Here is a 26,297-nt window from a genome sequence, read left to right on the forward strand (position 1 = left end):
GACAGCTGGTCATCAAGATATCAGCATGTCTACATGCTGTTTCTCCAAATAGCCCTATGGGGGAAACAAAAAGAAGGCTGAAGGCCTTGAGAGAAGATGGCAGGTAGAGCAATGGTGTGACTGGAGCTGTGGCACAACCCAGCTGAGAAGGCGAGTGGGCAGTGGGTTGATCAGCAGTGTTGCCTTATGACCCGCGAGTGGGACAGGGTGGAGAGGCAAAAGATCCCAATTGCTGTCAACGCCTAGTATGAAGGCATGTCTGAAGCATGCACATGGTCACCAATCAAGAAGACTCCAGAAGAGGTGTTGAAACTCACTGAATAGTTGTTTTCCCTTGTCCTCCATATCACCCAAAGTAATCCTGGACAGGCTACTTGGTCAGGTATGTTGGTGCTTGGCAGGGGGTGTGTGTGAGAGGGAGGGAGAGGGGGAGAGAGAGAGAGAGAATCTATCATTTCACTTGTACGTTTTCTCTGTTTTTTTTGAAGTAGATCACCTTTCCCTCTAAACTGTCCTAATGTTAAGCTTAGCTACATGAGTTGCAGTGTATCAGTTTTAACCTTGCATGTGCTCTGTATATGTGTATGTTGATTGTACTACTGAAAGTAGCAAAAAATTTGCCTATAGTATACAACCTCATTTTTCACTGAGAAATTTAAGCAATTCTGGTGTTGTCGTAACAATGCACATCTCCAAGAGCAACAACCGGAGCACTACTGTAGATGAACTGTGATGTCTTCTTAGTGCCATCTATCGATGCTCTGAATGGACTAAAATAAGGTTTGTATTTATACAGCTGGACTGTGAACTGTATAAAGACTGTGGGTCTTTTGGCAAAACTAATCTACAGCTTTGTATACACAGTCTTCTCTGTTCTCTGGATTTCACAAATGTCTATTGTCCTCTGTTGATTTGTGCTTAAATAACTCCTGATCTACAAGAATTTTCTTCAGCAGTATTCAAATTCCATTTGGCATAGCTGTCTGCGGACTAGAACACGAGTCAGTCCTCTTCTGTTCTGATTGTATTACTTGGTATACATTTAACATTTTAGTGACACTTCTCTTTGTTTCCTGCTGCAAAGTGGGTGACATGGAATAGGTTTTTTTGTAATATATACAGATAGCTGCACTGTTTGTTTGTGTACAGGGCTTGTGGATGCTGGGCTCCCATGTACAGTAGCACAGAGCTATGTACAAGTCAATATAGCACTGAGATGTGCAGTAAAAGAGCTAGGTAACATGGGACTCTGCTATCATAGCAGTTCTGAGGAAGCTTGTGTATCATGCCCTTGCACTGCAAAGAGAGCATAAAATCTAATTACTTAAAGTACTGGGTTTATTCATTTATGTTTTACAATGCCTTGCAACATTTTGGGGTAAGACCAAGAAAGGGAAGGATTGGAATCATCTGTCTTGCATGAAGTGCTGCAAAAAAAATCTCAAGTAGGCTGGGGAAAAAGGGATCAGAGGTCTGGTTTTCATTTGTGTTCTTCATGTTTTAAGCAAAACACACCTCCTGCATCCCACTTCTGTGTCCTCTGATGAGGATTACTTTCATGTCTGCAGTATTTTAGATGCTTCAGTACAAGATGCTTGATACTATAAATGTAAATTAAAAAAAAAAAACCCCAAACCAGACAAAGGCATTAATCTCATAGTAGTTAATAAAGAAATTCTGGGGACAGATGATGTCTCTCCTACTACCCCATCCGTTGTTATACTTTTATATTTTAATTACTTGTCAGCAATCCTTCAAGTAATCTAAAATTTTGGGGAGCAGAACTGTTGATAGGTTTTAAAAGAAATTCTTGTTATTTAGTTAGAGGTTGTGTGTTTTTCTTTCCCTTAGATCTTCAAGGTCATGCTGCAGAATAATCTGGTTTAAACACTATCACATCATCTGTGCTTTATGAAACAAAGGCAGAGTGGGAAATTACTTTGTGTTAAGAAGCTGGAAGCTCTAACTGCTTACAAACCCTTGAGGCAGAGTTTCAATGGAGACTAATTAGTGGTTTTTTTTTTTCTCTTAAGAAAGTGATAAGAACTTAAAATTGGAATGTGTTCCCTGTGCGTGAGCTTGTTAAAATGTTACTTGTCCTGTAAGGAAAGACGCTGTCTTAACTTACAGACCAAAGAGCAGACCTATGACATTATTAGTATTTTAAGAAGCTCAAGATTCAAGTGTTAATCTGTCAGGCTTTCGTTCAGTAATTACTTGAAAATTTTAATGTGACTCTTGAACTAAAGCTAATGATGTTTGCCAGAGGCCTCAGCGTTGTCCCAGATGAAGAAGTCATTGCAATGTATGATGGTTCCCACGTCCCCTTGGAACAAATGAGTGACTTTTATGGAAAGGTAAAAACACAAACTACTCTTCAAAAATGAAATCTTCTGTATGTTTTTTTTTTTTGACTTGCAGTTTGATCTTGTTCCTACTAACAGTTACATTTTGTCAATATCTGATTGACTTCTGGTGCTAGATACAGTGTTTGCTATCTAAAATGGCAAATATCCTTTCTCTCTCCCATTTGCTATAGTTCCTTCTTTCACTCTTCTCTCACCCACCCTCTATTGTGTAGACAAAGAAGTAGAACATAGAAAAATCAAGCCACTTGCTCAGTGTTGCACATACACAAGCTGATAAAAGCTGGGAACTGAACCATATCTCATGTCTTTCCCAAGCTACGTACTTCTTTGTGGCTTAGCCAATGTAGCAGCAAGTAAATGCAGCATCCTTCATAGGCAGGCCAATACAGTGACAGTGAAAGGATTTGACAAAGATAAATGATAGAAGATAAAAGGTTTTAAGTTCAGAACTTGACTTTGTGGGGGAAGTTGATATTCTCACTAGCAGTTTTCTTCTGTGTCTCCAAACAAAGAACTATGCTGTCTTTTTAGCCTAAATCAAAATTATTTTCCCTCTTCTACCTCTGGGTGTTAATTCCATGTTGGCCTGAAAGATCTCCAGGGCAGGGAAAGATCCTTCATTCTGCTGTGGAGCATTTAGTTTTACTTGCGCTTGCTCTTACTTTAAGGAAATGAAATTAGAATCCCCAAATCTGGTCTCTTTAGCAGCTGAAGCAGTCTAGAATGTGTCTGGCATTTGTCATGGGATGCCTTGGTCTCTGAGGAGCTATTCTTTCTTTGATTCTAACCAGTGTGCAGTCTTCAGGAAAGATGTATAGTTGTTCTGTGTGTATGTGGTCCCCCTCTTCTTGAAGTATTTGGCTTGTGTTTATCTCTGTATAGTGAGATCTTCAGCTCAACTTTTGTGAAACTTAACTGTAGCTACAGCTTTTACAGACTATAAATCTTTTCTTCCATTCCTGCTTTAGTTATTGTAGATTCTTAATATTTTTGCTATCTTTTGTTCAAGGAGGCAAATTGTTTTGCAGCCGTAGTTGTTATTTCACTTACTCAAAAAGCAAACAACAAAATACCCCCTCAGCTGTCCCGTTTTAATGCCCAATGATCTTTACTTCTAGAAGTGTATATGTCCAATGAACAGGTTTTCCAAGCTTTTTCTTGACTTTTAGCTGAATGCTAGCTCTTATATCATTTATGAATTAAAATGCTTTTTTTTGTAGATTATTAATGATTAATTTTTAAAATAAAGCTAAGTATTTTTGGCATTATTGTATTGAAAGTCTGTTAGTTCAAACAGAATATTGAATATTGAATGAATGAAAGTTTGTTTAAGTTCATTAAATAAAGAAAAAGGTGTTATAATTTCATTTCTTTCTTTCCCCTCCCTCTGCAGAGCTCACAAGGAAACACAATGAAGCAATTCATGGATATATTCTCCTTGCCAGAGATGACACTCCTTTCTTGTGTGAATGAACATTTTCTGAAAAACAACATAGACTATGAACCTGTTCATCTGTACAAAGATGTCAAGGTATTAACTCTGAAGTTTAGGTAAACCTTTACATTTGCGAATCTTCTCCATGAGCACTTCAGGAAACCTCAGCCTGCTGCGCTGGCTTCAGTCAAATATGTGAGCTTTAGTTTTTGTATAGAATTATTCCTGTAGAACCATAAAAATATAAACAAAATGTTGGCAGACCTTGAAAAAAAGCCATAGAATACTTTGGAAATTTGCTTTAAAATTGACACATTCTGAGCTGCTGTTCTTTCTGTAGACTTGAGGGGAATGGGAGGAAAGTGGGAATCTTTCATGCTGATAAAGCTTCTCTTGTTTGATATTTAAAGGTATACTTTTCTCACTAGCAGGAAATATAAGGGGCTGCAGGGAATTCTAGCATGAAGGTTTCAGCTGTGTTATCTGTGTATTTTTACTAATACATAATCATTTACTCTCTTTTGCTTCTGGTATCTCTTTCACCTTCTTCCTTCTTTTCCTCCCCTCAAAAATGTAGTGATAATGACGAGAGGAATTTCGTCCTCTTGATTTCTCAGGATGTATCCTACAGAGGAGATAAAATTGTCACAGTTATTTAGTAACAGAAAAGGTCGTGCCCGAGTAGCTTAGTGATATTTCTTTCTGCGCTGCCTTTCTGTTCAAAATCTTTTCACAGCCCCTTATTGACATGTCTTAAACTTCTATGGTTTTTACGCCTATATGATGTTCTTGAATGTTGAATTTCTCACTTGCCCAAACAGGTCCGACAGGCTTTAACAAACTTTTGACTGCTGAAGTAATCTTCCCTTCTATGCGTGCTTGCGTAGAGTCAAAAGGCTTCTCAAAGCTTTAGCTTTTGTGGTTTCTGCTGAAGTGCTGTAGAAACTTCTGTACTTTTAATTGCTCAGCATTACTACTGTTTTGAAAGCGCCATAGCAGGATTCGGTGAGAATTTGTAGGGACATACCCTACGTAAGTGCCAAAATGGCAGTACGACTATCCTAAACAAAGGAGTCTGGTGCAGAGCCAGCTTAGTAGAGCTGCCAAATGCTTTTAGAGCTCCATATGGTTCCTTTGCTTAAGCATTTAGCTTCTTTCATCTGTTCATAAGTCTTTCTTATTTAAATGACAGGTTATTTAGGAGTGATTGTAATCTGAAGACTCTGACTGAAAGCGTTTGTATTTTTTGCAAGAGGAAAGGAATGTGTTCTGCTCCAAAATTAGAAATCTGTGACAAGTCTGCTTTTGCTGAGGGCTTTCACCCCACTTTACCCCTCTGAGCTCTTTTGCAGTCATTACATAAGGCAGTCCCTGTGCTATGGAGTTCTCTACTTCCCCAAAGTCCAAGGTTATTTTCCTGGAGGATAAGCTTATTCTTTGTCTAGTAGTGACGTCTGCATAATAGCATATTATGCTTTTTTGAAGTTGAAGGTGTAATCCAGAGAAAGTAATTTTTATAAAAGCAAATTGCTATAATTATGCAGTGGGCATGGTTTTTATAATTGAAAGGTGTTTTATTTTTTTTCTTTTCCTCTCTTCATTTCTTTACTACTCTGTTGCTTTCCTGACAGGATTCAATCCGGGATGTCCACATCAAGGGAATAATGTACAGAGCAATTGAAGCAGATATTGGTAAGTACTAATGAGATCATCTGTCAGCATGTTTTTTTTTTTTTTCCTGATAATATAATGACCTTTATGGCTTCCTTATACAAGATTACAAATTCTAAATTTTAAAGCTTGAAGGAGGTATTTCTGTTTGTTTAAGGTGCACTTTTTAAAGTATAAGCTTGTGCTCTGAACTTGGACTGAACACAGGAAAATACTCTCTTGAATACCTGTTTTTGTTGTTAAATTAATATTTTCTTTTCCCCCACCCCCATAGAGAAATACATCTGCTATGCCGAACAAACTCGGGCAGTGTTAGCAAAGTTGGCTGATCATGGCAAGAAGATGTTTCTCATTACAAACAGTCCCAGCAGCTTTGTGTAAGTGAACAGTTGCTGTTCAGGTACACACTATAAAGGATGGGGAGGATGAGATCCTGATGTAATTCCTTATGTTGCATAGATGAATGCACTGCTGTTATGCTTCACTGTTAATATCCCTCTGTCCTTTTTAGGGACAAAGGCATGAAGTTCATAGTAGGCAAGGACTGGAGGGACCTCTTTGATGTTGTCATTGTGCAAGCTGATAAGCCAAACTTTTTCAATGATAAGCGAAGGTGGGTATTTGCTCAGTAAGGAATGTTTCAAACAATTTATTCTATATAAGGCTATAGAGCATGTTATGAAATACTTTAATTGGATGCAATGTAAAATGAAATCGTATTTGATGAAATCCTTTTTAGGGTCATGACAGAACACATGAAACACCCAATTCTGAAGTCCAGATAGTACCATTTCCTTGTTGAGAAAGTGACAGTAGCTATTCCAGGCCTACTGGGCTGCGTTATTGCCAAAGAACTGTCTTCTAACACCTTTAGCCTGCGTTTTGGTGAAGTGCCTTCTTTTCCTACTAAACTAGAGAAATTTTGGTACATTTCAGGATCAGTCCCCATTTCTGGAAACATTATTTATTGCTTCTGTTTTTGGTTAGTTAGAAATGATATGTAAAGAGCAGACTGGCTAATAGGCTGGAGTCTTTGTACTACCTCATCAATTAAGTAAACACACTTGTAATGTGTATGCTCTACTCTGACATTTGAAAAAGACCTATTTCTTTATGCATACATATGATGTGAAGTAAGATAGATGTGGGATTTTTTTTTATTACTTTTTTTTAATTTTGGAAAGAACTTCTGGCCATCATTTCTCCCCCTCCCCCTTCTTCAGCTGCTTAAAATCCCTTTGCTTTGTGCCTATAAAATGAGGTACTGAGCAAAACATTCTTTCACTTTTGTCGTGTTCTCTTCTTTCCTTCTTAATGACAGACTATCAGCACTGTTCTGTCTGGGAAGGTTGGTTCCCTGTCTTAGTTCTCAGCAGTTGTTCTTGAGCTCTGTTATAAATGTCATCAGTATACTGGATAGAAACATTTCATTTACCTGGCTAAAGTTGACACAGCTTTGCTTTTTCTGGCTTCCACAAGATGTTCAGATGCTCTAGCGCATGTTTTTCATTTAAAACTTGAATATTTTTAGTAGTAAAATTCTAATCTCCTCTTAAGAAGAGACAGCACTTCTACAGGAATGTGGCAATTTATTCAATTCTGTTCTAGACCTTTTCGGAAGGTGAATGAAAGGGGAGTGTTGCTTTGGGACAAAATTCACAAATTGCAGAAAGGCCAGATTTACAAACAGGTACGACTTCAATAAGCTTTCATTTCTGTTCAAATCTAATACTTATTTCCTAGAACCTAAAGCTTCTTTAGCTGTCATAAAGGCTTTTAAAAAGCAGATGTATTATTTAAGAGGATTATTTTTACAATTAAATAATAGCGCAGATTCATTGTTGGTAATGTATGTGTGTGGTTTACTTGCCTCTTAAAGTGCACGTGAAAAATAATAGTATTACTGAAATTGCCTGTAGAACTTGGGATTCATAATACTTAAATTGAGGGCAATATTCTTAAAATATTTTTAGATGTGTATTAACTGTTTTTTTTCATGTCTGAATGTGCAAGTTACTTGCTACTACAGTGTGCAAATCACTGTTTCTTCAGGGCAACTTGTATGAATTTCTGAAGCTTACTGGCTGGAGGGGTTCTAAGGTTCTGTACTTCGGTGATCATATTTACAGTGACTTGGCAGTAAGTAGTTTACCTTTCGTGAAATAGTATAAAAAAGACGAGGCTTTTTGTTTTTTTTCCCTCTCTCCCTCCCCATTTCAGTATACTGCTCTTTCATTTGAGATTTCTAAATGTGACAGAATTTGGGTCGGTAATTAAGCCATAATGCTTTTCTCGCAGTTAAGAGAACTGGTTCCATAAAAGGCTGACCATATTTGTATCATTTAACTTGTTTACAAACTGAGCCCAGGAATGTGCAAGTTTGTATTGCTGATCCAGATACTGGCTGTGTCAGATGTAACAGAGAGTAAACATGGATATCCTAACATATAGGATGTGGCAGATATGGATGACATTTACTACCAACCATAGTAAGAGCTGAATGAACTTCTGTTTTGAATGACAGGAGACAATCTTCCTGTCACAAATGGTAAACTTTCTTCCCAAGGTCTTACTATAATTCTTAGCCCAGCTATCCAGGCTTTTTCATATTGCCTTACAAACAAATGTACTGTTAATTGTTACCTCAGAATAAGTTGGCACTGCTTAACTCTTCTGTAATTGATTGCCTATGAATGCCTGCGTATGGCTTTCCTTTTACATGAGTGATTGTCAGCCTCTTCTAAGCTGTGGTATCATGTTTCATCAGAGGAAAATGTCAACATTTTTGCCCCAACCTGCTTGCTAGGAAGGTAATTAAGCATAGGCAGTGGAACTGAAAAAAATGTGAGTGTTGGTGCTTCAGTGGACTGAGAGCCAAAGGAAGAGGGCGGCAGTTCTGTTCTTCTCGGGCACGATGGAGGAAAGAACACAGCCATCCTTGTCAGGGGAAGCTTGACCAGCTAGCGGTCCCGACAGAGTCCTTCTGTCAGCTGAGTGTGAGGGTAAAAGAGCACTGCCCCAACGTACGTTTTCCTGCAGATACTTCTGACAGCAGCAGAGGTCTCATCTGCCATTTGAATTTCCTACTGTTTCTTTTAAACCTTATGAGTTAGCGCTCACTTGCAAGCGTTTGGGTGTTCATTGTTTGTTCTCTCTGTCTTAGCGTGGGATTTGGAGCTTACTCTAAATAATCTACTGCATGTTGGCACAGTTTGGGTGCCATTGCTTAATATTTCTGCTTATACATAAGAAGCAATTAGTTTAATACTCTTTGAGATAAAGGGTGTTCAAATTCTACCTACTTCTTTGAGGACTAATACTTGTGTTTTGTAATTCTTGGTAAACAGGATTTGACCCTGAAGCACGGCTGGCGCACTGGTGCAATTATTCCAGAGTTACGATCAGAGATTAAAATCATGAACACAGAGAGGTACATTCAAACCATGACCTGGTTACAAACCCTGACTGGATTACTGGAACACATGCAGGTTTGTTCTATGTATGTGTAATCGGTTCTATATAGCAGAAGGGATACAGCAAAGTTTCTAAATGCTGGACATTGACCTTGCAAGTGTATTCTGTCTCATTTAGGCTCCCCAGTTGGACTGTAGATAAATAAATGCAAATACTTGGGCAGCTAGTTTGAGAATTTTCTCAAACTCCTGTCTCCTTCCTTCACTGATGATCACCCCGGATTGATTGTGGCCTTTGATTGTTTAAAATGCAGCTGGGTAACTCCCATATAATGATTTCTGAAGCATTGCTCTTGTCCTGTCAGCCGATAAGGGTTTGTTAATGGAAAGGTTTGTTTGCCAGGGCACCCTTAGTTACTTGTCATCCATGTTTTATGTTCCAGGTTCACCGTGATCCTGATTCACAAATGATTTTAGAAGAATGGAAGAAGGAAAGAAAGGATATGAGGTAAGAAATGGGAGATCAAGTATTTGCAATATGCTTCATGGTTAACCAGGTCTTCTGTGATGTCTCTCACAGATTTCTTTAGAATTTCTCTCCATCCCTGATTTATATTCCTCAGTAGTTACTGACCTTCTAAAATTAATTATGTAAAGCAATATTCCACCTATCTCTTGCACAGCTCTTGTCCCCTCTGATCCTTCGTGCATATGAACCCCTTTTCCCTGTTCTCTTTCTGCAGAACAGGTGTTGGTTTTCTGCGTGAAAGGGTAACATCAGGCCTAATACTATTCCTTCTTTGTTCAGTTCTCCTGTCCCTCTGTTTTGTTCAGCTGTCACCATTGTTACTGATTACACAGCTTAACTTCTATATGATTTGAAAATGTGCTTCTATATCTAGGAAATATCACTTAAATCATTTTTTTTTAGATGGCTTGTTCCTATTATATGTAATATGTCTCAGGAAACTGGGTTCTGCCCTAGACTGGACTGAACAATGGATTCCTCACAGATTCAGGTGACAGGGCTAAAACTCAAAAAGCTGCTATAATGAGGTAGCACTCCCCTAAATACAGTGTGTCTGAAATACACCGTTGGCAAGATAGCAACAGTACCAACGCCAACCTTCTCCAGAACAGGTAGAAGTGAATAAAATGGGAATGATACTTGGGAGTAACTAGTAATAAAAGCTAATTCCAAGATATGTATAAGCTTTTTGTCTATGTTAAGCCAAATCTTTGCATATTTTTAGCCTTTTTGTATGTTTGAGACAAACGGATAATCATTTGGATTTAGATGAAGACAAAAGCTTTCTTTCACTATCTCCAGAAATGAAAGCTTGAGATACCATGTTTCCGAAGTCAGAAGCAGCTTGCCACTATTTTTAGTGGGAGAAACATGAAGCTTGTCTGTTCATCACTGCGATAACTAGATTTGGGCTACATATAGAAAACTTTCTTGGTGTGTTTAGGTGGTTTGGAGCGCAACGGCAAGAGAATAATGCATAGAACAGATTGAAGGAACTGCTTGCTTCAGATTCTGGAAGACAGCTGGTAGAGATGTGTGCAGATAGGTTCCCTTCATTCTCCTTATGTTTTCTGTTTTTGGGGACAGGGAAATGAACAGGAATTTCTTCAACGCACAGTTTGGAAGCTTATTCAGAACTGATGAGAATCCAACTTACTTCCTAAGACGTCTGTCTAGATTTGCTGATATCTACATGGCGTCACTGAGCTGTCTTTTGAACTATGAGCTTGATTACACGTTTTATCCAAGGAGGACTCCTTTGCAACATGAACTTCCTGCCTGGTCAGACCAGCTGTGCACTGGTACATTCAGAATTCCCTTCCTACAAGAGACAGTTCAGATCAAATGAGCACTTGGCTTATTCTCTCTAAAATGGGCAAATGTATACATATATTTTTTTTTCTGAATGTAGCTGTATTTTCTTTAAGTCACTTAAATCTATTACCTTCATTTAGATGTAACTCATGCTTGTTCTCAGAAGCGTAGTATCTGATTTCGCCTCTCCTGCTCAGAAATGGCGAGAGCTCTTCTTAGAAACAGAAGAGATGAGATTGCCAAAATAGTAGTGGGCTGGGAGGGAAGGATGGTGGTGTTTTAAGGTTGTTGTTTTTACTTGCTTGTTCATTGGAAAAGTTCTGTCTGCAGCCTTGTGCTTTACAAAAATACAGAATGGAGCTCTATCTGGAGCCTGTGATGGAGCTTGGAGCTAAAAAGCTTGAATCTGGTATTAGTCATTAAGAGATAGGCAATTACTAGCCAGTCTATGGTGAGATTGAGAGGGATGGTGTAAGCATTTTAACTTTCTGTGCTGCTATAGCTATTCTAGCTAGTTCAGGTACCTGCTAATGCTCTAATGTTTGTGTGGATCTCTCTGCTGCATTGCAGTGATTACAGTACAGATACTCAGCCTGATGGGCTTGATGGGCTGCTTTTCCTGTCTGTACCTTTTCTGTTCTTGTAGTGACTCTGCTTTGCTGTAGATGGACCTGAGCTTAAATCTGAAAGTGTGGCTAGAAACTTGAGATGCTTCAGCTTCCTTGTGTTGACTTTTAGACACCTTTCTTTTTAATTTCCAAAGCACTTTTAAATACTTTACCCTCTGATAATGAAGCCATTTCAAGAGTCTCTGTGCATTTTGAAGTTGAGACAGAACTCTGTCAGGCTTTAGAGTTGCAATTATTTTAAATGCTGCTTTAAAAATTTTTTTAAACTGTCTTACAATGGTATGCAATGCAGTTTTGCTGTTCCCTTGGGTAGAATGTATTTTCATATAGCCTTCAGTAATTTTTTTACATTTAAAAGTAAACACGCACAATGGACAAAACTAACATGAGAAGATGAAAACCAGGATTCTCTGATTACTTTTTTTCTTGCTCAAACCCTCAAAGCTGAAATGGGGTGGTAGATGTTTTGCATCAAGCAAAACAATTTTGACTGTGCAGATTAGAGGTTTTATTGAATTATTATAATTATAGGGAATGCATAAACACAAATTTTGTGCAGCCTGATGCGTTCCAAAAATTTGAGCTGATAGCTGTCTATTTTGCACAAGGAAAACACTTGTTGATATGTTTCCTCAAACAGGCACTTTATGGAACTGCTGTATAATTATTTTTAAACAAAGATGCTTTCCTTTCTCTGTGTCCAAAGGAAACAGAGTTTTTCTTTTTAAACTGGTGCTTTCCACCCCAGCCACTTTAGAATACATAATTTGATGAATGTTTTTCAAATTCTAGTTAAAGGCTCTATTTTTAAAAGCCTGTAATTAACAAAATGTACAGCACATGCTATTCTTCCTTTCCTTTTAGGGCATAACTTGCTTCCTACAGTGACTGTCAGGTAAACAAACTTTTGGTGACCAAAAGTTTTCTTCTTTGTTTGGGTTTTTTAACCTGTCTGTATTTGTGTGCAAGTATCTGTATTAAATTTCATATGCAGTATCTTTCATATTTTTAAAAGCACGTTTGCAAGGTAAAGAATGTATTTTAATCCAGTCTGCACAATTTCATAAACAGTTTTCCGGTATGCTTGAAATCAGTCTGAAGTCCTCCAAGGTGATTATAGTTTGTTTTTGTGGTTTTCTTGCAATCCTAGTTCAAACCTGACATGCAACGCTGTGTGTGTGTGTGTGTGTGTGTGTGTAAACAGATGAACATACTTGAAATGAGTAAGTTCATCTGACAGCCCTGCTGTTTTGCTTGGGGTGGGGGGTAAAATTTTGCCAGAAGTTTATTTGGCTGTATCAGGGGAGTTGTTGGTGGGACTGTGCAGGAAGTGTTTAGCATAACTTGATGATTTCTTGGCTGTTTTGTAAGCTGAAATTTGGGGATGGAAATATCCCCAATTTGCCTTCAGTTCTTTATCCTAATGCTCAGCTAGGACAGAACTTGGTGTTACTGTGGGTAGCACCTTCCATGCTCCAGAGATCCCAATGCATTGTTCAAAAACAGTAAAAAAAATCCCTGTGCATTCTTCATCTTACTACCAGCAATTAGTAGTATTGTGTTACACCGTGGTGCATTACTGAATTTGATAATGTTTTGTTGATTATAAGTCTGTGATGTTTGTTCTCTTTAATTTGGCTAGGAGTTGGTTTGTTTGCCTACTTTTCCTGTGTTGAGCAGAAATGGCTTACTTGGGTTGGATGACATCATCCTGAAACAAAATGTATAGCATGTAGATAATTTCCTTCTCTCTCCTCTCCTCTATCTTAACTTATAAATCAGTCAAAATTTATAGTTGATCACTGTACAAAGCTGTGTGACAACAGCTAGCTGAAGTAAAATCTTGCTTATACTGCATGACTTCTTGAAATAAACAACACTGCATGAAAAATTCACTTACTGGAAGACTGTTCCGTAAGAAAACTATATACAATATGAATTTAAGTGAGAATTTTAAAGTGTATTCTTACTTATTTTTCAGTGATAGAATACTCTTCTTACTTTAACTTTTAAAAATGTTTTGGCTTTTCTGTAATGTCGAAGTTGAGCTGTACACTTCTGCTGTCTGCATTAAGTACTGTAACATTACCTTACTGACTTCAGATGGATTTTTGAGCATGTTTCAAGGGCAATGTCTGTTTATATTAATTTTGGGGGTATATTTCATTTGAACACCAGAGTAAGGAAAAGTGTGTGTATGTGTATTTTTTTCCCCTGTTCTACCAAAAACTCAGAAGACAATAGTTTGTCAGTAAAAGCAGAGTTTAATGAACTGTTGAAACTTTTTTGTGATAAAAATATTTAATGATTATTACAAAAATAAATGCTTGAACTTCATCCACCTGGTCCTTATGAGCCTTAATTTCTGTGAGTGATTTGGGAGAAGGGGAGAACAAGAGTTCTATTAATCACAAAATTCAGTTGGGAAAGCTCCCCTAAATACATGTGTGCACGTAAGCATATATTCGTTTTCTAAATTCTAGTATCTTCAAGTAAAACTAAAAAGGCATTTTGTGGAGGGGGGAAAGGGAGGAGTCATCAGTCCGTCTCTTTCATTTGGTCATATTTTCTCATTAAATTGCCTTGCTTGTGCTTGATAGCAGCATCGACGACGCTGGCTTCGTGTGATTTGCAGGTTTGCCTATATACCTTATTCTGATATGAGGCATCCTGGGGATATGTTTAGAGGGAACTTAGACTTTCTTACAATGATACCCCCTCTTCCTTCTCCCCCATAGTAAACACCAGAGGTGTATAATATGTGAACATTACTGCTGCCAGCTATGAAATCTCTTTCTCTTCTTGCTGTTCTGTGGTCTCTAAAGTGTTCTCACAATTTGCTGTGGTATTAAGGCTTTGAGGGGAGGAAATGAAAGAGAATCAAACTCAAGTTTGATTCACTTTAATAGCATGGTGAAAATAGCAGCAGCTATTGCTGCATATTGGTTGAAAGGCAGTGCTAACATGCTTGGCAGAAATATGGTACTTAAATAGATAGCTTTTGCTCCTCCCAGACTAGAAAACTGAATGTGGAACATGAAGTGGCGAGGTACTTCTTTGTTGTCCACTTTTCCAAAAAAGTGTCTCAAGTGAGAATTGATTTTTTTTTTTTCCATATCTTCATATGATCTATTTTTCTTGCTAACGCTGCTACTATTTCCCGTTGTACAGTCTATTTGAGGTGTAAACAAAACAGTGAAGTTGGAGGAAGGACAGAAAAGCCAGGACAGGCAAATAAAACAAATAGGATGTTCACATTTCTTGTTGCTAGAATTCTTACCAAAAAAATGTACTGCTCCCTGCCCCCCAACTGTTAAAAATACAGGTCACTAGTGCTAGTTAACATGTTCTGTTTCATGCTATTCCAGTTGTAACCAAGCCAAAATGAAGAGCCAGAGCAAGAGCAAATTTAGGATATTTGCGAAGTTAGCACCTGAGTGTGCTTGAGGCCATTTTAAACTTTGTACAGAAGAGCTGTAAAATAGCATGCTAGTGAGAGTCTTATGCTTTTGGCAGAGAAACAAGTTTCTGCTCACTTCTGAGTGGGTTACTTGGGACTTTTTCATTTGGTACTCATAGTGGATGTTTCTTAGATACAGCCAGCGCTTCTGAAGTTGGTAACATTGTGAAATCTATAGACTGCATCTTAAACCAAGTCATGCTCTTTTGTTTTGGTTTTTAATTTGTAACAAGAGATCTTATTCCATGAAATGTGTAGATGCTATTTGTTCACAGTAAGTGTAAATAGAAATGTGTTTCATAATTGACTAATTCCAAATTCAGACTTTAATTCTGATCATGAGGACCACTCATCACAAGCTGCTGGTCATCTGAATCCTATAAAATAGAAGAAGAAAAAAATCAGACTTCAAAATATTGTTCAGAAACAAAATTCACTTTTTGACAAGTTTGTCCATACAGAGAGCAGAGTATGCATGTGCCATTTGTGCACCAAAAAAGACTTTTCAGTGTATTCAGAAGGCTTATTACGTGTTTTAGATTCTGCATCTGTATGAGGTTCTTCCCAAATGAGACCATCAAAACTACCCCAGATATTCTCGTTTTACTTGGACTCTTTCCCTCCTTTCCCCACCCCTTTCCCATTGCAGTTCAGACTCTCTACGGAATGCTTTCATGACACTCAGTTCTGTTTGCAGAAGTAAAAACAAATTTTAAAGCCTTTTTTAAAAGTGTTTGCATAGACAGGTCACTGGCACCAAGCAGCATTTGAAGTGCTATTTCATTCAGATCTGTTTGAAGGATTAAAGAAAAGATTTCAAGGTAGGCTACAGCCTCATTATTTATTACTTGAGATAGAGCTGTAGACTCTAGCCTCATTTTTGCCACAGGTAGGGCTACACCATTCCTAGCAGTGGTGAGATAAGAAAGCTGGGAACATAGATGTCTTCCCAACTTTCAACTAGACACTTTCCTTTTATAAAGTCATTCCCTCTTACCACGATTTTACAATCATGTGTCTCAATTTCAAATCAAAATGAACACTTACTGAGAAAGGATCATAAGTAGGTTCTGGTGGAGTCAGCGCAGAAGAACTTTCGTATGAGGGGTTGGTGATATTTGAAGGCTGTGACTTGTCCAGTGATGTTACGTCAGTGTCATCTTTTGACTACGTAAAATCACACAAATCTCCTTAAAATCCATCTTCCTGCTACAGTGCATTAAGTGGGGCACTTAAGCTTTACTGCTGACTACTGCATGCAGTGTTGTGAAGGAACTGGCTTTGTCATCTAAATCACACTGTCTCCAGCTTTGAATTGTGTTTTGTGGTGTTGTATTATCTTAACCAGGTCATTTAACATTGGTACCTTTTTTTTTTTTTTCTCCTTCATTGTTTTTAAGCCATAGCTAAGAATGGGAGAGGAAGAGTTGCACTGGCATTGTGCCTACCACAAAAGGTAACTAGTTGTTCCTGAGCGCTCTCACTGCTACTGTATAAAAATACAAGTGTTTCCACTTGGCTCACAGCTCCTCTTTCATTTCTAGAAGACAATGCCCAAGTTATGCGGAGGCTAGAATAGGGAGGGATTTCTGGTTGCCTCTAGGCAGACTTTCTTTTGGATCAGTTGTGGTTTTTCTGTGGCGCATTATTTTTGTTGTCCCTCCTTGTCTCTTGGCTTTGTTGTTGCTGGCTTGTTTCCCACCATGAAGATGTTACGTAAGGCTAATAAGGTTAGGTGACTCTATTAATATCTGATCTAAGCACAGAGGAAACAAGTGTGAGTATATCAGTATAAAAACTTGCACATTTGAGTCCTGACAGACACTTCAGTTTGCTAGACTTTGAATCTGGCCTGCTTTCTATCAAATGTCTGCTCCTCCAGAGGAGCAAACCTATTAGCAGTGCAATGGCGGAGGAAAAGAAAACAGGTTCACTTTAAGCGGTTGAAATTACCTGCTTCCCTAAAGCTGATTTTCTTGGTGAGACAAAGACTTCTGCATTGGACCTGTTTTGTTGTAAGCTTTTGGACAGCCCGTGGTGTTGGAAGTGTGTCTGTGAGAGCAGGAGCAGTTAGGGCACCCTGGTTGGGGAAGTCCTGGCTTGCAGTAGGCAAATATAAGCTAGTGCTCAAGAGAAGTGTGTGAGCCTTTCCCTTGGGTGTCATCCCATTTTCTCCATGTTTCAGTCTGAACCTTTCAAGTGTGAAGCAATTGGGAATATTTGCTGACTTAATAAAATACACGGAGCCTTTAGCAACTGGAACCTGCGAGTTCGCAGTGCAGTGTGTTTGGGAAGTGCTGACCCTCTGCTTTGCATTCTTGTCTGCCTCCTACCTTGAAATGCTGGAAGCCTGTATCTTTCTTCTTGAATCTGAGGTAAGAATATCCAATAAAAGCCACAATTCCAATAACCAGAAAGATGCCAAAGAATATTCCTGTCCCAGAACCAGCATGAAGAGAAGCCTAGAAGCACAGAGAGAGGGTGAGTTATGGGGTGATGAGCACTGGTTGCCTTCCAGCACCGGAGCCCATGAAATCTCTTTGAGATCCTGCCTTAGTCCTGCCTGAACTGCTTTTTCTGTTTGTGTTTCCTGGTACATCATCCCTAGAGACAGCTCAATGTAGCCTTTTGATAACTACAAACTAGTTTTTGTTTTTTTTTTTTTAAACTGTGTATTGGACATTTATTCTAGTATAGCTTCACCTTATTCACAAAGCATGCCTAAGTGACTTTTTCTGGTCAGATTCTCAAAGAAGCTCTAGAGGCCAAGATGAAGCTGAAATCTCATCAGCCTGCAGAGGAAAGTAGATACCAAATTCCCTCCAGCAGCTTTAAAAACCTGTGTTACAAACCCTAAAGTCTCCTTGTGGATTCAAGCTTATTACCCACCACTTCGCATGCTGGGGAGATTTTTGTGTTATTGCCTGTTAGCAGAAGATCCGCCATCCCCTCAGAGCCCTGCCTAGGAGGGCTTAAATCCTCTGAAGGCTAAAGTGCTCTGAAATGTGGCCTGTCACCCTGTTTGTTAGACTGACTGCCAGCCCAGATGGAGGGTGGGCAGGGTTGGGCTCTGTGTGAGTGGTCCAGGATTGGCCTTCTGTAGATTCTTATGTCCCAAGACCTACCACGCCTTCACCTCGAAATCATTCTGCAGTCAAGCAGGTGAAGATAAGTGTCAATTTAAGTGGTTATTTGCAATATCTAGAATAAACTATGCTATAAGCTATGTATTATACGGCTTGGATTAAATACGAAGAACTGAGGGAAACTTGCACTCAATCTGGATTTAATCTAAAGGAGAAAAACATCCCCAGACTCTGGCTTTGGTTTGCCTCCTGCAGCTCTGTGATAGTGATATCACTCGATATCATCAAGGTGACTGGCCATTTTAAGGTGAGGATGATTTTGTCTTTGAGGGACACCAGGCCACTCAGGCACTTGGGATGCAGTCTACCCAAAGGACTGCTTTTTGCTGATAATTCTGGAAGCAAAGAGGAATCCGTGATGGGGAAAAGCTTCGTATGCGATTACTTCTGCTTTTCCATGTGAAGTCTTAGCTCCAGGGCCTACTGCTTAGAAAACAAATTATTAAATTTACCCTGACAAAACTAATCCCATTATTGTCCTAACTGATAATATGCCTTCTGCATTTGTGTTTTTAGAAAACAAAGTAATTGACATGATGCAGCTTGACAGCTAAATGCTGAAAAAGGTTTAGTTGCCCTCTAGTGTTTGAAAGGTATTTAAAAAAAAATGTAGTATCATGCTGCTATATACTGACAGAAATTGCCTATAATTTTGAATCCTTTTTTCAGGCTGTAATTTACACTGTTATCTAAGTGTACCATTTCCTACTTCTCAGGCTTGTAGGATGTAAGGGATTTTTGCGAACCAAATTTGTGTGGGGATATTACTGAGCTTCTAGGAACTAGCAGATCGGTTTGTAAAGGAGAAATGGTTGCTCAGAACAAAATGAAAGTGAGAACTTGGTATCAGTAGAATTACTCCTTTGGACCAAGAAGGTGGCAAGTCAGGTTACTTTTTAAATCAGAGCTGGGATAAACAGGCTATAAATGGGAGCGAGACCCCTCCAGCACATGGAGAGAAGGATCAGAATTAATTCCTTGGATGGCGGCTGAAGGATTCCCAAGGGAAAATTCTTCAGATTAAATGGTGGGTGTTTTTGTAAGGGCAATATTGAGCCTGTGCTGGGCTGTGAATTGAGTTGCCTAGTTGAAACTGAGCTGGGTAGTGTTAACACTGCAGATCTGAATGCTTCATTAAGGAAAATGTTTTTCAGGGAAACACAGAAATGCAGGTGCTCACTATGCCCTTTTCCTAAGGGAGACAGGAATCAGTTTTGTGAAGCATCCCAGTTGCTCTGTGGCTGGAGGAAATGTTTTCCTTCCTTTCAAGCAAAGCAGTAAACTTTGCTAGTGTGAAATAAATAGAACAATGTGCTTGTATCCACGCTGCTGGAGCCTGTATCATTTTAACTCCTGGTTAAAGCAATGCAACTGCTAACTCTACTTGCCTGCACTGAAAGGAGGGCATCCTTTTCTAAACTGTGCTGTTTTGCCACGCGTGGTTTGGTTTGGTTTTGCTAGTCTTAGGTCTAGGGGGTGAGATAATTGGATAACTAGAATCATTGCAGGAATTCATGCATGCAAAAAAAAACCCCCTGTTTTCAAAACACCTTGTTTTGGATAGGAATGAATGAAAAGCCAAGAGTGAAAAATTTTCCTTAGGACCTTGAATGAGCATTTTGGAAGAACAAAAATGGAGCTTTATAAAGCTTTGAGTGGGAAGAGAGCCTAAGTGATTCCATTAAAAAAAAAAAATGATGGGAACACCTTTTCAGACAGAAACATTTTGAACAACCTTCACCAGTACCTTATTCTCAACTTCTACATTTCTTTTAAAAAGGAACCTGTTAACTTGAAACTGTATATAGAGGAGCAAAACTGGGAATTTGCAAAAGTTAGCAGTGGCTTTGAGATGATACAGCTCCCCTGCCCCACCCATATCAATATATACTTACAGGTGCTGGGGGAGCCTTTAAAGGCTCTGAAATGACATGGATTATCCCATTGGAAGCAATTATATCCCACTTGACAATAGCACTTCCATCCACGAATCTGATCTTGTTCTATCAGGAGAAAGAACAGTGAGAACTGAGCTTTGATCCTTCTGCCTCTGAGAGTGGAATACAATTTAAGCTTGTTTTCCCATGACTATTACTGATTCATAGAGGAAAAATCTCTTGTGGGATTATACAACTGTCTCAATGGACATCAGCCTAAGATGGTCCCAGGTTTGTCAAGGCTGTCCTGTACAAGAGGGAGCCATCATCATTACCTGTATGTTGCCTTCAAGCATTTTTGTCCTTTTTTTTCTTTTATTTTTGCAAGACATTTTTGCAATGTTTGTGCAATTGCTGGGCTCTGCTTATGAGTGCTGTTACTCCTATACATAGAGGATAAGCGCCAGACAGACTGCAGATTGCCTCCATGCTGTTCCCTCAAGCGAGGTTGTGTAGTTGTCTTCCTCCAGTCAACACCCACTTTCTATGCTGAGGATGCCACTTGCGCAGATATTGCTTATCCTTGAGAGTTGGGACACAGTGGTGGAAAACTGCTACCCATAGCTTATTTGGTGGCCTATAGTCAGTGAGTTGGCAGGTTAAGCTAGTCCCATTTGGTGGCTCGCCAGGATGTGAGAAAGAGTAACAGGATCAGTCATACTGCTAACCCATAATTTCTCTAAACGCTACTGATATTGGGAGCCCTTGACTGCCTTAAGCCAGTCCTGAGCCTTTCTAGCCCAACCCCATGTTTTGGGAGGAACGGTTCATGTGCAGTCTCTGCTATTGCAAGCTTTGCTTTACATTGCATCTTTGCAAAATGGTTTCCCCTTGGTGAACAGAACAGGGAGCTGCTGCCAGCTCTCTCCCTTGTGCCTGGGGCCCAATATATGCTGAGCGTGGCTGAGGTCTGAAGTATAGAGGCTTTGTGTCTCTCTTTAGCTCTGAAATGCCATTTTGAATATGAAACATTTCCCTTTTAAAGGCCAAATACTGTGAACGGTCTTGTTTGTTCCTATGCAATGCCTGGTTTGCTGCGAGCGCACCGAATGACTTTCTGTGCTTACAGAGGCACAGGCTCAGCGGCACTGCAGAAAAGATGGTGGGGGTCATGCTGTGTCCTGATCTCTGTTACTTCTGCTGCCCCTTTTCATGGCATGGGGAATGCACATGGGGCTGTTACCTTGTGCTGTGGAAAAGGTATGTGCTTAGCTGGCTGGAGTGCGCTTGGAAGGTGACTGCTGCCCTTGCCTTTCTATGCTGGCACCCTGGTTAGCATAACTGTAGCTTGACTCTTGTAGACAGAGCGTGAGGAGGATGGCTGTGTTCAGCAAATGCTCACTAGTGCAACCCTTCCCACAGCACTTGAGGAACACTAATTTTATTGTAGTGAATTTTAAACAGAGGTATAAAAGTGGTGTCATCAGCATGGATTTAGCTGATTAGAGGAGCTAAAAATCCTCCCCTTGGCAGCTTTTGAGGAAAGGAAGTAAGGGAACACCAGGGATTTTTTAATTTCAGTTGGAAGAGGTTCTCCTTAAGAGATCAAAGTGATCAAAAAGAGCTTCTAGCTTGCTAATGAGTGATACAGGTTAGCCTGGTGGTGGCACAACTGATTTCTCTTGAGGGTGTACTTCATTAATGTGATTGCTAGGTTGGAGTACAGGGTGGATTTAAAAATATTTCAATTTTCCTTGGTTCAAGTGCCATGCTCTAGAGCCTATTTTAACTGCAAGCCTGTAGAAGCAGGGTTTCTTCTTTTCATGTTCAGCTATACAGCTCCACTCACAGCAGAGTCTCAACCTCGGTCTCAAGGGGCTGCTGCCATAGCATTTGAAATGCTTGGGCAGTGAGCATTTTTTAATAAAAAATGAAAATTGGAGTGATTTAAGAGATGTTTTTTGCCTAAAATACTAAAGAGCACACCCCCTTTGCAAAAAAAGATGTGAATTCTTGCCCTTTTTTAATAGCAATAAATAATGCAAACCTGTGTTTTGTCTGCTTTTGATCTGAACAAGGCACCTCTGGTGTCTTTCTTCCCTCTCCTAGAAAGTTATCAAGAAACTTCACAAAAATGCCAACAGTTTTCTTCAATGATAAGCTGCTGCCCTCATCTCTCCTCCTGTCCCGCTGCCCTCTTCCATAGTCTTGCCAGTCCAGGAGTCAAGCCTGTCTCCCACCATGCTGTGATTCCTGCATGCCACCTGAACAGTTTCCAAATTCTGTAGGTCAGAGCTTTGCAGTTATTAACCTTCACAATATTAGCCTCTGAACTCAGTATCTCAGTGGAAGATTTTTTTTAAAAAAGTACCTGTTCATTTGTGAGGGCTTGGTATTCCTGGCCTCTGCTGTCTGTTATTAAGAGTTTTTCCCCTAACCGTGTTAGAAGAGTGGTTCCATTGGTCAAGTCTTCATAAAACATTAAGCTTGCATTAGATAAATGATACTCAATATCTCGCCCAGAAAGTGTCTAAAAATGAGAGTGAAATACAAGGAATATTAATGAAACTGCTTAATCTACTACATTTGCTGCTAAACTAAATGTCTGTGACCTTTTTTGCTATTGATGCTGCAGCAAGTGAAATATGAGATAGAGGCTCTTGGGAAATCTGTATACTAACACTGGGCTCCTCTATCTCTGTTTGCTTCTGAGTACTGTGTGTAGCAGGCAATAGCTTTATTCTGGCTGGATAAAGAATTTTACTCTTCTGGATGACGACATATGAAGTGATGAGTCTCAGAGATACTCAAAACAGCTTGAAGATGCAAACCAGGGCATAAACCTATGTGAAGAGAAATCACTTGCAGGTCACTTTCATTAAATGCCCAAACTTCCATTGGACAGGTTCATTGGCTTAGGGATAGCTGGTTCCTGAGGAGAATGCTAGCCTCACTTCCCTCAGTAGCTGGAGTTGCACCTTAGCTGTTTGAGGCAACATTTGATTCAAGGGAGGAAAAGGACAAGCATACAAATGAAGCCAGGAACAGATTCCTGTAATGTATTTATACGAAATACCAAAGTCATATAGAGCTTTCTGGAAACAATAACTTGGAGCAGACTTCATCTCAGACAGACACCTTTATCTAGTAACTAAAACTTCTGCGTGGAAAATTCACTGTAGTGACTCAAACACTCTAACTTCATATTCCTGACTGCAGAAGAGAAAAGGATAAAACAAACTCACCCCTTTCAGGAGCACACTTTAAACCATGTGGTGATACACAGAAGTCATGTCATACTAGGTAAGATTTTTTTTAAGTTAAGATTTTACCAGGAGTACAGAAACCCTGAATGGCTGTTTAAAAAAGTGTTACTAACATACGGAAGGAAAAGAGTTGTTTTTTTAAAGTCTCACCTCATTTTCCATTAACCCACTATCATTTGGGGCAAAGAGTGTGGCACGAACTGACAGGTCTGTGAGGTACTGCAGGAACTGTCTCCCTTTCCTAGAGCTGTTGGAGTAAGCCATGATTTTCTAGACAGAAACAAAATTCAGCTTTAACAGAGGGTAATTGAGAGCTGTGATGACAGCTGAAAGTATACCATATAAATAATGATAGAGAAACTTTCTGTTACTAGCTGTGAAGCAACTTTGGAGTGACATTAAGGGAGAAGTTTGTATTTCAAATATAATTTTACCTGGTGATTTGACAATTATATTTTAATTTGAATTATAGAAGTCGGGCCCTCGTTGTCTGTGAGGCTACTTACAAGAGCACATGTATATATCCTTCTGAGTATCAGCAAGAAAGAGAACATTTTAATGCTTTGCCTTTCCCCAGTAGCAATTTGATAAAGTCACAAAAAGCTACTGTGACATTTAAAAAGCCAGCAGTGTCCCAATAACAGTTGAGTACAGAATCCATTTTAATCTAAAGTTGCGGTAACATTTCATCTCCAAATGAGTTTTACAAATCTGAAACCTCCTTGGAACAAGTAATTAAAAATAGTGATTAAGTTATGATTTAGATGGTCCAGAGTCAGACCATTTCACCTTGCTTCGCTGGTGTATTTTTTTTATTTGTATTTCCTCTCTCTTACAGTTTGAGAAGAACAGTAACAACTTGACATGCACTGTGCTAGCAAGGCGGAGATGGGCTTATAACCAGGTTACAATATTACAGCACCTACTTCACTCTGTTCATTCTTCCAAACAATACGTGTAATTTATAAGCCATACCGACAAGAAGTTTGTCAGTGTTGGGAAAGACATCAGTACTTGCAGCAAATTCCCACTACAGGAGAAGCCGTCCCCCACGTAGCCTGTCTTGCAGGTGCAGTTCACCTCTGGAAGGTACAAACAGAGATAACCAAGTGGGCAAATGGAGGTGGGACAGTTTTAGACTGCTCTGAAAAATGACTTGCAAGCCAACAGATGGCTTTTTTTTTTTTTAAATGTAAAAAAGATACAGAATCTTTTATAATGCTAGCTGGCAGTCTCTGAGGCTGACCAAGGATATCGAAAACCAGGTTGCTGCTGTCTTTTGACCAGAGTGACATACTGAAGGGCTCTGTTACCTTTCTCTCTGTAGCAGAAAACGTCCCAGGTTTCGCTCAGGTTGACTCTTTTCCCATAGTCGACTATTCCAACATATCCAGCTCCACAGTTTGGGGAGGAGAAGGCAGTAGGATAGCCAACTCTTTCACTGTCTAACCAACCAGCTGCACAAAGGTGGTATCTTGCCTGAAACCAGCACAGCGATAAGGTTAAAAATACAGAGGAAAGAGCCTGGCCAAGCTGTAGATGGAGGCAGCAGCTCACTCCACCATGCTTATGCACCACTGGACCTCACTAGTCCTATTTCTGAGGGTTTGAGAGATCCGTAGGTTTGTGCTGGCCCTCTGGCTGGCCATGCTGCAGCCTGCTGTGTGCTGAGGGGCTGCGGAAAGGTGTGAAGACCCTCCAAAAGTCAGTGGCTCCCCATACAGGCAAAGGGAGCCTTTCCCAGGAAAAGCTTCCCTAGCTCAAAGCCAGGGCAAGCATAACATTTGTTTTTGAAAGCCAAATGGGGATGTGAAATCCCTTCTTTTGTCAACATGGGAATTGGTGACAAACCAGGTAAAGATAGAAATGAAATACCCAGGAATACTGGCGCCAACCCCTACTGCTGACTTTGCTGCTTTGAGGGATATATTTACACTACAGGTGTGCCTGAGATGCACAGCTCCAGCTGGGATTTGAATCTTCTCAAGAAGCAGAGCAGATACTGGGTTTGGTTCAGGCCTATATGCCACAGAAGGAGGTTTACATGCAGGCCCTGTCTCAGCCTCTCATTTTGCTTAAAGTGTCTCTCTAAACTGTGGGCTTCTTTCTTCCCTCCACAGGTGGGAATGAGCCAGAGGGACGCAGTCAGTCTGACCTACTCTTTTAAAAACAAGTTTTACAAACCCAAGGTGTGATGCTGATCTCACTGACATCAACCATGTGTTATCTATAACACACTCAGAAGAAGAATATGAAAACGACTATGTTAAGTTAACAGCATTTTTGGAACCTTACGTAAAGGAAAAAGAAAAATGTAAACCTAATTCTGAAGTGTACATGTCTTTAAGAAGTACTTACAATTAAAACCCCTATGAAAATACTCTTTAGCGCTTAACAGCTTACCCTCTATCACTGAAAACAAGATTTTAGCAACTGCTTTCAGTGCAGTGTGAGCAGGCATGAAACCAAGTCAGTTGTTTTTTTCTCACAGGTATTTCCAGTTTTTGGGCCACTGCTTAAGGCTAACAAATTAATACTTTGGAATGCTTAGCATGGAAATAAAATTGGGAGAGAGAAATGAAGGCAAGTAAGATCTTTCCAGGCATTCTGCACAGCAGGAATAGTCCAAGCGATGTTACTACAGGTAGAGGATCCTCTCTGATTTACTCTATGCTTTGTAGGTGGTGAAAAAACCATATTCTGATACCCAGTGCTGCATTGCTGTGTTTCTGTTTTAACTTTCTGGAACCTCTCTGAGCTTCTCTCAGAGCTGTCTATCCTACCTGAGGATTTGACTTGGGCCGCTCATTCTCATTGTATATCTTAATAGCAATTAGCTTCCAAATTGAGCTACACATCAGTGATCATTTGACTCTTGCACAGCTGATAAACAGTCTAAAAACTGGGCTCCCAGCCGAACATACACTGGGCAGGTGGGTAAGGAAAGGAGGGAAAATGAAGCTATTAACATGCAGCTTCCCCCTTTCTCCTCCCTCGTCATTTACACTGTGGCTACATCCACTCCAGGGGATTTCCTCCTGCTACATCACCTTCTGAGCATACAGCAGCTGATTGTATGTAGCTATGGTGGCTGATTCATTGGCGCAGGCCTCTTTTGCCTTCTCATAAGTCATTTTGTATTGCCCTTGTGGGGACCGTAAATGGAAAACTCCAACCGTAGTATCTGC

General features: G+C 39.7%; 2 protein-coding genes across 5 annotated transcripts in view; one reads left to right on the top strand and one right to left on the bottom strand.

The window, feature by feature from the left end:
• The window catches only part of NT5DC3 (5'-nucleotidase domain containing 3), a 46,130-nt gene extending 32,433 nt beyond the window's left edge, over positions 1-13,697 (top strand). For 3 of the 4 annotated variants that reach the window (XM_064513635.1, XM_064513639.1, XM_064513643.1), the window contains 10 exons: positions 2,267-2,357; positions 3,763-3,900; positions 5,436-5,496; positions 5,750-5,852; positions 5,987-6,088; positions 7,084-7,165; positions 7,489-7,614; positions 8,823-8,963; positions 9,332-9,396; positions 10,504-13,697. In XM_064513635.1, coding sequence (XP_064369705.1) covers positions 2,267-2,357; positions 3,763-3,900; positions 5,436-5,496; positions 5,750-5,852; positions 5,987-6,088; positions 7,084-7,165; positions 7,489-7,614; positions 8,823-8,963; positions 9,332-9,396; positions 10,504-10,765 — 1,171 coding nt within the window. In that variant the 3' untranslated portion in view covers positions 10,766-13,697. The remainder of the gene's footprint in view (positions 1-2,266; positions 2,358-3,762; positions 3,901-5,435; positions 5,497-5,749; positions 5,853-5,986; positions 6,089-7,083; positions 7,166-7,488; positions 7,615-8,822; positions 8,964-9,331; positions 9,397-10,503) is intronic. The other variant, XM_064513630.1, reaches the window with a different exon arrangement.
• STAB2 (stabilin 2) overlaps positions 13,691-26,297 on the bottom strand; it is a 94,509-nt gene continuing 81,902 nt past the window's right edge. The window contains exons 61-69 of the mRNA XM_026117928.2: positions 26,160-26,293; positions 24,423-24,588; positions 24,085-24,191; positions 23,260-23,379; positions 22,215-22,373; positions 19,862-19,969; positions 17,154-17,282; positions 15,868-15,987; positions 13,691-15,197 (exon numbers count right to left, since the gene is read on the bottom strand). Of these exons, the coding sequence (XP_025973713.2) occupies positions 15,147-15,197; positions 15,868-15,987; positions 17,154-17,282; positions 19,862-19,969; positions 22,215-22,373; positions 23,260-23,379; positions 24,085-24,191; positions 24,423-24,588; positions 26,160-26,293 (1,094 nt within the window). The 3' untranslated portion in view covers positions 13,691-15,146. The remainder of the gene's footprint in view (positions 15,198-15,867; positions 15,988-17,153; positions 17,283-19,861; positions 19,970-22,214; positions 22,374-23,259; positions 23,380-24,084; positions 24,192-24,422; positions 24,589-26,159; positions 26,294-26,297) is intronic.

This window comes from Dromaius novaehollandiae, chromosome 1 (genome assembly GCF_036370855.1).
Source record: "Dromaius novaehollandiae isolate bDroNov1 chromosome 1, bDroNov1.hap1, whole genome shotgun sequence".
Taxonomy (NCBI): Eukaryota; Metazoa; Chordata; class Aves; order Casuariiformes; family Dromaiidae; genus Dromaius; species Dromaius novaehollandiae.